Source organism: Cricetulus griseus, chromosome X, assembly GCF_003668045.3.
Source record: "Cricetulus griseus strain 17A/GY chromosome X, alternate assembly CriGri-PICRH-1.0, whole genome shotgun sequence".
NCBI classification, from domain to species: Eukaryota; Metazoa; Chordata; class Mammalia; order Rodentia; family Cricetidae; genus Cricetulus; species Cricetulus griseus.
The window spans coordinates 4,052,947-4,065,094 of NC_048604.1; the positions used below are offsets into that span (position 1 = coordinate 4,052,947).

The following is a 12,148-nucleotide window of genomic DNA, read 5'->3' on the forward strand; positions in this document are numbered from 1 at the left end:
TCTAAGTCTTAGTCAATGCTCAGGATTGTCTAGTTCTTTTTCACCAGTTTGATGGCTCTTAGATTGCATCTCATTGTGAATTTCATTTTACTATCGCTATTGAGCCACAGGCACTTTACATAGACACACACACACACACACACACACACACACACACACACACACACACACACACACACGGGAAGAGAGAGGGGAGAGAAAGGGGGAAGGAGGGAGGGAGGGAGGAGAGAGAGAGAGGCCACTTTATGTCCTTTTTGTGAAGTAATTTCTCAAATCTTGAGCTTGTTTTCCCTCTAGGGTCTCTGTCTTTTTCATATTAATGTGTACATGTGCTCTGGTATTCTGGATGCAAGGCCATTACGGCCAGATGTGTTGCAAAGCTTTTGTTTGGCTCTAACTTGCATGGTTGTTCTATTGATGCTTTGGAGTGGACAGACTGAACATCCCACTGTGTGTCAGTCCTCCATGGTTGGTGTTGATTTTGTGTGTCTTGATTACAAAATCTTCCCTTGCCTCATGTGAGCAGGTCATCCTGCTTTACCTTCTAGCCTTAGGTAAATAATCCTCCCACAATCAGTTTCTGTGTGTGTATCCAGGCAGGCTTTGGGTTTTATCTATTCTTAGGCTAATTGTTCCGGCTTTCTTACACGTTTGTCCTTGCATAGTGACATGAGGGTCATCTGTCAAGTTTCATTGAACTCTGTGCTGTGAGTTTTTGTCCTGACCCCTGTATGCAACCACAGCTGAAACCCAGCCCTTTAGCAACTTCCTTCAAGGTAGCAAACATCAGTATCTATGGGAAGAAGCACTTACCAAGCTGGGAGTGGAGGCTTTGGCCTGTCACCCCAGTAACAAGGAGAATATTTCAGGAAAATACCATGGTTAAGGCCATCCCAAACTACATCGTGAGTTCCAGGTCAACCTGAGCTACATGTACCAACCCTGTTGGGTGAGCCTGGCACTGAACAGCACCGGTGTTTATTTTGGCACATGGCCACCATATGTAGCTCAGGCTGGTCTGGACCTCAAAGTGTAGCTCAGGTCTCTTGGATATTGTGGGGTTTTTTGGGGGGGTCAGTATTTAATGAGTTCATTATTGTTTTGGTTTTGGCTGGTCTGGAATTCACTATGTAGACCAGACTGAACTCAAGCTCATGGACCTGTCTCTACCTTCTGGGTGCTGAGAATAAATGCATGCACCACCTCAGGGAGTATCCCTCTATGTAGAATGGGCTTCCAAAGTCAACACCTATGCTAGGGGGTGGGCCTCGGCCCTATCCCAAAGGATATGACAGACCCTTAAGACCCCCTATGGAAGGCCTCACCCTCCCTGGGGAGCAGAAAGAGTATGTGACAGGTAGGGTTTTAGTTGGGGGGGGGTAGGGGAGGAAGGGAGGGAGAGGGAACTGGGATTGACAGGTAAAACAAACTTGTTTCTAATTCAAATTTTAAAAATGGGGAAAAAAAGTGAGTCAGGAATGTATGGACATGAAGAAACTTCTCTGAATTTTACCAAGAGTAAGTGACCATTAAGGCAGCCTTGTTGAGTATGAAAAAAAGATGTCATACATTAAATCTACTTTTGAAAATAAAAAAGGCATGCACCACCATACTTAGCTCTCATTCATGTTTTCAGATGACTTTATTGTCTGATTTTTCAATGGGATACTTGGCCCAGATTATCTTATCTGTCACTCAAGTCCAGGACATGCACATCCTTTTCCTTTACACACACACACACACACACACACACACACACACACACACACACACACACACACACACACACTCACTCACTCAATCTGGGGATATGGCACAGATGTGCTTGTTACACAAGCATGAAGACTTGAGTTCAGATTCTGGTGCCCATAAAAAGCAGGCATGGCCATATACTCTCCTGAAACTCCAGCACTTTGTTGTAGGGGAGGAAGATTACTGGGGCTTGATGGCAGCCAGCCTAGCTCCTGGTACTCTCAAGGGAGTAAGACAGATGGATAGAGCAGGACAGGTGCCCTTCTCTGACCTCTGAGAATGTGCTTGGGCACATGCACCCCCCCCAACACACACATCACAGTGACATACATGCATACAAAACCCCTCACTTTTTAATTAAGAGAGAACATATGTACAGTAAATATATAGTCTACTAAGCTGAACTGTAATCCATTCTGTTGTATGGTTTGAACTTTACATAAATGAAATCATATGGTGGGGTCTCAGTTTGTGTCTGATTTTTTTTCATTTAACAGTATGTTTGATGCAATGAACATGGTAGTCACTGTTCAACATAAGTGTCATTTTTGACTCTGCAGCCTTTAGGCCTGTTGCTTTCCAAAGACCATACCTGACAAACACACTGGTTTGGTTCTGCTCAAGCAAAACTCTCTTTTAGTGACAGTTCTTCATATCATGCTCCTGCTATCACCCAATACGAACCCTATTTTAAGGTCAAACTGTGGTGACTTTAAGGGAAAGATTTGATGCTTATTTTTTCTCTCATAACTTGTGTATTCTACAGAAATCATTCATTTCCTAACAAAGCCAATAGATTTCATGAGGTGAACTGTGAAGTGGTTGCAGTTTCAGTGGATTCCCACTTGAGCCATGTTGGCTAGATCAATACCACAAGGAAAGTAGATCACAATTAGCCTTGCCCTGATCAGGCCTATAATTTTTTAATTTACAAATATATGTGTAATGTACAATAGAAGTATATTGTATAGGTTTATGGGGAAAACATGTCTGCAAGATTCCCCCCATTGTTATGCATACATACATAGATTTCACTGTCCTTCACTTTTGCAAAAATGGCTGATGTGTTAACATAGCACAATTGGACTAGAATTTGTTTGTAGTTTGCAGCTATTGCAAGTAGTACCATTATGAACATCCTGTTTGCTCATATCATGTGGCTATGTACATATTACTCTGGGGTGTTAACACCTACAAATGGAAGCACAGAAAAGCACTACAGGGTGTGCACACATTTAATTTCAATAAGTTCTACCAAGAAGATTTACAAAACCAATTTCCAATGTGTGGTTTCATCAGAAGTGCACTGTCTTTTGAAAATTTAAGTCACTCTGAAGTTAATGGTTGCTAGGGGAAAAAGAGACATTTGTGTGTAGTGTGGTGTAGCTCCAAGTCAGTCAGCCATACTCCTATAAATGACCCCTCACTCACACTCCTGTAAGAAACCTAATTAAACTCATTGGTTCACTCCATTTTTCTCTATTCTGCTGGATATGAGGTGATATTTCATTGTGGTTTCCTATTGGTTGGTAAGCATCTTTTCGTGTATGTATTGCTCCACTTGGGTTTTGTTTATAGTAGACCTTGATTTCCTCTCTAATGTATTAACAATTATTTTTGTTAAGTTGTCTTAATTTTTCTTGTGTCAATAGTATTATTTTATTATTTTTGGTGTCCTGGAAATGGAACCCAGGACCTTGCAAGCATTCTATCACCAAGCAATATTCCCTAGCCTCTTTTGAGACAGGGTCTCCCAATCATCCTGCTTCCACCCTTTAGAGCTGGAATCACAGGATTCTATCACCATGCCTGGCTTGGTATTTTCTGTTCTGCTAGGAAGTCTTATTTCTCATATATATCTTATACATTATATATGCAGAACATAATTCTTCATATGGAAGGTAAAAACATCTCCAGCACAAGGACAGTTAAAATATCATGTCTAGCCCAATATTTTAAGTGACATATTTTTGCCTTCTGTTAATGTTTCATAGCTGAAATATCAGTCCTTTTCCATGTAAACTAGTGAGGATTTGGACAGAGGACAAGCACATCATATGTTCCACACATCTTGCAATGGGAACTGTCAAACTTTGCAATCAACATTGCCACAGTATCACTAATGACATGGTTCCAAAGACTTCTTTTAAAACAAAAGGCCACCACAGGCCTGGAACAAAATAGACAGTCTGGGGGAAAGCCTCTTCTTTTCCTGTGTGGCTTGTAACATTCAACCAGAGCCTGAGGGCCAGCACTAGGGAGATTCTCTGAGATTTTCTTGAGATGCTCTGAGGCTAACAACATATTTAGAAGAGGGAGTGAGGAAAAGGAAATCCTCCTTTCTAGCTCAAGGGATTTTGTTTTCCTCCAGGAAAATGTCTAGGGCTGATACTCTGTGTAAGATTATATGGCAGCAGACAGGTTCAATTAGGGTACCAGGGCTGGAAAGTTCCCGAGAGGGAAACTGGTGGGAAAAAAAGCCTAAAAATGAAAAATTGATTCAGTCTCAAGAGTAAAAGATGGACCTTCTTAGACTGGTAGCACACTGGGTGTGAGGGTTCCTGGTCACACACCTTTCTCTTCAGGCACCAGCTGGGTTTCCTGAGCATCTGAGTCTGCAGATGATCACCCTTAGCCCACCCCTCCTTGAACTCAGTCCTCCTCTAACTTCTGGAGTGTTTTGCTTACTGGAGTGCATGTTACCATATCCAGCCTTTAGCTTTATTTTTAGTGCATGTATTTCAAATGTACAACCTCACACTTTTCTTATTGCTTTTATGGTACTGGGGATAGAATCCAGGGCCTTGCTCATGCTGGGCAAGTAAGTTGTTGCCCCCAGACCATGCTATTTTGATGCCCATATGCATACTTCTTAAGGGGTTATCACAGTCAAACCAGTTAGTATATACATCATCTCACATCCACATCGTTCGTGTGTGTGTGTGTGTGTGTGTGTGTGTGTGTGTGTGTGTGTGTGTGTGTGTGAAGAGAACTTAAATTCTATTCTCATCAACATGCCATTAACCAACACAATGTATCCCTTCTACAAGTAGAACCAGGATATGACTCAGCAGTCTCTTTCTGGGTGTTAATCTGCTCTTCTGTCTTACTTTGCTTTCTGTTGCTGTGATAAAACAAGTGACCAAAGCAACTAAGAGAAGAATGATTTAGAGTTACAACAAGTTAGGGTTCATTGTTCACTGTCCATGTTCAGTGCAGCATTACTCACAATAGTCGTTATAAAAATAATAATTTAGTGTTCACCAGTGATGACAACATCAGGTGTCACTCCTCCTCAGGCCCTGTCAATCTTTGTTGTTGTTGTTGTTGTTGTTGATTTGGGTTTTCAAGACAGAGTTTCTCTGTGTAGCTCTGGCTGTCTTGGAAGTCACTCTCTAGACCAGGATGACCTTGAACTCACAGAGATCTGCCTGCCTCCACTTCCCGAGTGCTGGGATTAAAAATGTGAGCCACCACATCCCAGCCCATCTTATTTTCTAACACAGGGTCTCTCACTAGGGCCAGGAACTCACCAAGTAAGCTAGGCTGGCCAATGCGTCCCAGGGAACTGCCTATTTCTACCTCCCTAGTGTCAGGATCACAAGTATGTGCCACCCACCACGTGTTTATTTATTTGCTTATTTATTTTTATGTGCATGAATGTTTTGTCTACATGAAGGTCCGAGTACCACATATGTGCAGTGTCTGTGGGTGCTGGGAATCAAACGTGTGTCCTCTAGAGGAGCGTCAATGCTCTTACTTGCTTAGCCATCTCCCCAGACCCTCTGGCTTTTTTTTATGGGGTTCTGGGAGTTGAACTGAGGTCCTCATGCTTTCACAGACAACATTCTCCTACTGAGCTTTCTCAGTCCCTGTGCTATTCTTAATTTTTTTACTTAATAGTTCTCTGAATTTCAGGCATTACAGCATTTATTACCTTTTTGACATGTAGCCCGGGCTAGCCTTAAACTTGAGACTCTCCTGTTCAGACTCCCAACTGCTGAAATTACAGGCTTGCATTACTGACTTGTAATGATTCTTTTCATACTTTAGAAACCGTATTATATATGTATTTTGCAAATATTTTCTCTTGTTCTATATGTTGATTTTTTCACTTTCCTGCTTGTAGTTATACTATAAGTTATAAGTATAAATTGACATAGGCTGTTTGTGCCTATTGAGAGCTGATTGAGAATAAGAGATAGGCCCTCTTGCCTCAGATTCAAGCCTGTTTAAGTGTCTTCCAGAACTCCCTGTAAGGAGCACACTGAACCCCTGCCTTTCTGATAAGGAGAAAGGGTGTTAAAAACATTGCACACTTGACAACAGCTAAAAGGTAAACCATTGCCAACAGGTGTTATCACATGGTAAAGAAAACAAAAATAAACAACCAAATCCTCCGTGGTGGAAACAAGTAGAGAGAATGCTGTGGGACTATTAATCAGGAACTCAAGTTCCCTGGACATAGTTGAGCTGTTCCGCAGCTGAATCTACTGGACATAGTTGAGCTATTCCGCAGTTGAATCTACTGGAGGTTGTAAAGCACCTGCTTTGATTATGTTTTGCTGTCTATCCACTACATGCTCTATTTTTGATCACTGTATGCCTAAAAAAATCTTACTCATTCAAAAGCAAAAGTATAGCTATCAAGGATCATTCTCTGTATAGTACTCATTAAACACAAGAAATGTTTGGCTTTTTAAAAAAATTGGTGAAGCCTCTTGCTGGGCATGGTGGTACATGCTATGTAGATTTATCTCTTCGTTTCCTCTTACATAAAATCCCAGCACTAGGAAAGCCAAGGTAGAAAGATGATGCCCAGCAGCACTCAGAAGGCAGAAGCAGGCAGATATCTGTGAGTTTGATGCCAGCCTGGTCTATAGAGTGAGCTCCAGGGCAGTCAGGATTGTTACACAGAGAAACCCTCAGAAAAAAATCACCATGAGTTCAACAAAGTACTGATTGAGAGGACAGCGGATTCTAAGCACCTAGGTACTTTATCAAGGCACACTCCATCAACATGCTTCAAATTTATGTGTATCCTGGCACAAGGTTTCAGAACCAAACCCCTCTATTCCTCTGATTAAAAGGTTGACAGAGGGGCTTTAGAACATTTGTGATAGTGTCACTCTATCAAATGTTAGCTCAGATCAATGGTTACTGAGATTCATATGTGCTTACATCCAAAACCTCAGTACATGAAACAGACTACAGACAGCCCAGTGGTTACTTCTGGGAAAAAGAAACTGATTAAGAAACTATTTCAAAAACTGAATGCATCTACCACCCTCAGGTATATTTGTGACCAGATCATACTCACACAATAGACAATGGCTACTGTATTATAGTCAGGTTCTTTCCAAAGGATAAAATGTCATCTTACCTCACAGGGTAATGTTGCATGAGAGATCCTTCAAGGAAGCAGGTACTGCCCATTTGATTAAAAAGTGTTATCTATTTGGGATCGCAACAATGCACTGTTGTCCAGAAACCAGGTTAAGCTTAAACCACATTGCAGCATCTCAGAAGCTTCAGAGGACCTCGCATCTGAGCATCTTGCCATAGCATAAACACTTCACTGAATCTTGTTGCAAGCAGCTAACAAACCAAGCAAGCCTCAACCTAAGTTTCTGTCCAATTATCTGAATCTTAGAAATCTAAGTAAACACTTTGCCATGCCTATGTGTCTACTGGAAAAGACTAAGAGAAATATTTTAGTTGTCCTTCCATGGGTGCCACATAGTTCAAGCAGACTGAGGAGTACTGCTTAGTAAGAAACCATCTGTGGGTATGTTGAGCTTTTTCCTTATTTAAGTTTCTTCTTTGGTTTTTTGAGACAGGGTTTCTCTGTGTAGCTTTGGAGCCTACCCTGGCACTCGCTCTGGAGACCAGGTTGGCCTCGAACTCACAGAGATCTGCCTCCCGAGTGCTGGAATTAAAGGCATGTGCCACCAACGCCCGGCTGCTTTTTCCTTATTTAATAAGGTTGGCCATGGTTCACAATTCTTGGCCTGTACACTGTGTATTGGGCAGCGGCAACAGCTGCAAGTTAAAATGTCTATTGAAATGAACATGGTTGAAGCAAGTGCCTCTGAACAAACCTCATAACCATGGGTTTTTAGTGAGTGGAAGGATTGGAGAAAGGACAAGTTATTCTGTAGTGAGGGGATGTTTGGAGTGCAGAGCCTGGGCTGTGGGATTCAAGAACATGGTAAGGACTTCTCTAGACATGCATGTTCTGAAAACCCTAGGCTAAAAGCTGTTTAGAAACGCCACTAACCATTATCAAATTCCTCCTCCTTTTAAACATACATACGCAAATATTAATGCTGGGGAATAAGAAGACTTAGTCACTAACCCAGTCCTCCATGACACTAGTGAACATGAACAGGTCAGCCTTCACACGAACACCTAAGGTGGAACCTGCAATCTTCCTTGGGGTTTTGATTTTTTTGAATTAAAACACACACACACACACACACACACACACACACACACACACACACACACACACACACACGACTTCTACTCTGCCACTCCAACCCATACCACCTCCTGGGGACAAGGGAACAAAAAAGCAGCTTAAGGCCTCTGATTGTGCCCCTACTACACATGCTGGAGTAAAGGTAAAAAGGGGTTGTGATATACACCCCACAAAGTCATGATGGCAGGCAAGCAGAATCAGAACATGACTAGACCAGCTTTTTTCCTAAGGCTTGCTTTCCTGTATCTCTGTAGGCTCCTAACCTTTACCTATGGCATGGTCAGTGCTTCTCCCTCATGCCAGATAAAAATCATAAAGGGACTTCAAGTAACAAGCACCCCCTTCATGTCCTTAGCAGTTTTAGAATCAGAAGAAAGCAAGTGGCTTCACTAAGACCAGTGAGGTAGAAATTTAGGCTGTTGTAATACAGAACAGTTTTAAAAATGTAATACTGTTTATTTAACTTCAAAAACATTTCAGCATTCTAAACATACAAAAAATAACAGAATGTTGCAAATTGCGTTTAGGTACAGAGGGTTCTTAAACTTTCATTGATGCAGTAGTTCTTTGCTTTGCTGACAATGATGAGTTCTACAGTTTGTTTAAAAACGGTTTAAAATCTACGGCACTTAACTGAAGAAAAAATCCAAACACTTCTCATGCCAGCTGACCCCTCCCCCCTTTTCCACAACTAAGAATGTCAGCAGAATGCTATGCCACTATATACAAAAACAAGACAACCTGAAGCTAAATGGATGCCCACCGCAGTATCAACAGGTCCAGCCTCACAGTGCACGCCCTGAGCTACGGCCCCCTCCAAAAGGCATCTTCTCCTCACAGCCTCCACACCAAACAAGGAGCATCAAGAATCTGTCTGGGTTGTTTTGTTCTCTTTACAAACTATAGATATGTACAGTTGCCAACTCAGGATTTCTAGCCAATAACCAACCATATAGTTAACACTACCTTACGAGTTGAAAACAAATGCCAGAAACATCTTCAAATGCCTTGTCACACCAACAGCAAAGTGCACAGAGTGAGGAGAACACGAGAGTGCCTTTTCATTTTAAAAATGTTTGGAGCTATGTACAACTTTCATACAGTTTCAGGGCGCTCCAGACACCCACGGCCACTTCATGTAAACCACTGACACTTTGAGAAACTACAATATGATCGTGATCAAATTTTGTAATTAAACCTAACAAGGGCAATAGACACGGCTCAATAGATGTGTCAATCACGGCGTTCTCCTACTCTAAGGTATTCACAAGGAGACAGAGTTTTTATTCATCTTCTTCTTCTTCCTCCTCCTCTTCTTCCTCCTCCTCTTCCTCCTCCTCCTCTTCCACCTTTTTCCGGGCAACTTTAGCAGGACCCTTGGCACCATCGAACTTCCCTTTAGACTTATAGTCAGCAACATCCTACAAGAAACAGGAACACATGGGAAATAATGAATGGTTAAATTCCCATAGCTCTTTGTGAAAACAGGTAGAAACAGCACTCTGGCCTCACTTAAGAAAGCAAAAAGGCAACAGTTTCCATATGCAAATATGTTCCTTGCTCATTCAAATTTTCGGAGTCAATGGGCATTCAAGTGTCCTCTAAGTCATGTTAATAACCCTATCAAATCCCTTTCCCCTCTAAGCATGGGTGTACCTGCAGTTTAAAGAACTAGTTTCAAATGTAGGGATGGAGTTCAATGAGGGGAGGGTGGGAGAATTGTCAGAAGCAAGAACATCACCAGACTGCTTTCTTCTAGAGAAATGAACTCTTGCATGCTGCAAGAACAGCCGCATCCCCCACCAGCCAGGGAAGCTTCCAGTCTCCTCACCTTCTCATACTTCTCCTTCAGCTTTGCAGCCTTGGTAATGTAAGGCTGCTTTTCACTGTCACTTAAGTTATTCCACATCTCACCCAGCTTTTTGGCCACATCTCCAATGGAAATGCCAGGATTTGTAGATTTGATCTTGGGGCGGAATTCAGAGCAGAATAAGAAAAATCCAGACCTTTGGGGGAGAGAGTCATAGATCAGATAACACTTGTGTGTGCACACACATAATTCCTTGAGTCTACACATTCCTTCTTGAGACATGAGGGCTTGCTATGTAGCCCAAACTAGATTCAAACTTTCAATCCTGCATCCCCTGCCCCCAAAATACTAGGCTTATAAGATAGTTATGACCAAACATACCACACCAAAATACAATTAATTCCTGCCATGTTTTCTCCTCTCAGGCACAGAATTACCACATTCAATGCTACAAAATCTGAAGAGTTTACACTAGTTATTGATCCTGCAATGTATGGTGTCTTTGTCTTTCAATTGCTAGGTAAAGGGAAAGTAACACAATACAAAGGGCTCTGGTATCCTTAAGTAGGGTGCCTCCTTCTTAGTGAAGAACCCACAGTCAACCTCTGCAACCCCAGAGACCCAGTAAACTATAGACAGGCACTGAATTGAAAGCTGAGTTTAGAAGCCTCTGTCTCACCATCTTTTTTTAAAAAATGTAACAGCTTTTAAAACTCTTTCAAGCAACTTACGGTGGTCTTTTGGGGGCATTGGGGTCCTTCTTCTTCTTGCCTCCTTTAGCTGGTCCATAATCTTTCATTTCCCGATCATAGCGGACTTTATCTGCCTTTGCCATTTCATCAAACTTAGATTTCTCTTTGCCGGACATTGTCTACAAAGAACAGAACTCGTTAAACTCTTGGATACAGTTGAGCACACACTTGCCCACTGGTTTTGTGATTCACAAGGCAACTGTAGAACCCCTTGCAAAAAAAAGGGGGGGGGGGCTTTGCACTTCGTTTTTAAAGTCTAAGTGGAAAAGAATCCAGGCAGCCACTTGGGATGAGTCTGCAAATAAGCAATTCCCGAATCTAGCCTACAAATTGAACTGTCAAAATACCTTCCACCTCTCAGAGCACTTCTTGGAAAACTCCGCAAAATTGACTGGGACCTCCGGGTTTTTCTTCTTATGTTCTTCCCTGCATGTCTGCACGAAGAAGGCATAGGCAGACATCTTGCCCTTTGGTTTCTTGGGGTCACCTTTAGCCATCCTGACTGATATGTGGATGGAAGACAAAGGGAAGAAAACACAATGAAATGCAGTAAGTACAAAGGGAAAGGAAAGGCAAAGCCAAATTAAGTTTCTTGGTAGGAAGTCTCCTCCCCCTCAGCTCCTGACATTGGTGATAGCAGAAGGGGAGTGGGGAAAAAAATCAGCTTCACTGTCGCTTGTCATTTAACTTTTGACCAGCATGAAGCGCACTGGTTTACAAGTTACTTCTCTCCCACCAAGTTCTTCAAATAGGGATAACCTAAAAGTGGGGTGCTGAGCACTCCACATTACTGAACTGGTACTATTCTGTTGTTTCTAAAACCAAAGGTCTGAAAAACTAATGGAAAGACGCCACATTTGTTGAGAGGGTGGGTGACACAGACTTAATTTCTACTAGGTGGTTGTCTCTTTAATTGTTACGTTCAAATGGGAAATCTAATGAAACCATAAATAGGAACAGATGTGAAATGTCATTTTTGCTGATATATTTGTCTTATAAAAATGGCTTTTTGCAGCACTGGTGATCTGGAAAGCAAGCAGGTATCCATACTATTAGCTGAAACCTGTCACTTCGTCACCAGGAAAAGGGGGAGGGGACATCAAAAGGACTAGTCTTTCCCCTGTGTAATGCAGAAATGCAGGTCTAGCGAGGTACACTTTCCCCAAAGTTTCCAAATAAAAATGCAGCTGTGGCATGTCATCCTCCCTGTTCCCCATGCCCCCCCACGCACCCCCCCCTTGGTGCCCGCTTCCCGCCATCTTTTCCTTTTCCCACACCCAAGGTCATCATGTAAAACTAAAGCACTCCCCTAGGCCCCAAAGGCCCAAGGGGCTGCATTAAATCCCCTTC

At 42.2% G+C, this 12,148-nt stretch overlaps 1 protein-coding gene across 1 annotated transcript; it reads right to left on the minus strand.

The window, feature by feature from the left end:
- Nucleotides 1-9,519: 9,519 nt before the first annotated feature.
- Hmgb3 (high mobility group box 3) lies at nt 9,520-11,295 on the minus strand. The gene is made up of 4 exons (XM_035449784.1): nt 11,146-11,295; nt 10,778-10,917; nt 10,068-10,242; nt 9,520-9,657 (listed from the first exon to the last, which is right to left on the minus strand). The coding sequence occupies exons 1-4, from the start codon at nt 11,293-11,295 to the stop codon at nt 9,520-9,522; spliced, it is 603 nt and encodes a 200-aa protein (XP_035305675.1).
- Nucleotides 11,296-12,148: the final 853 nt, after the last annotated feature.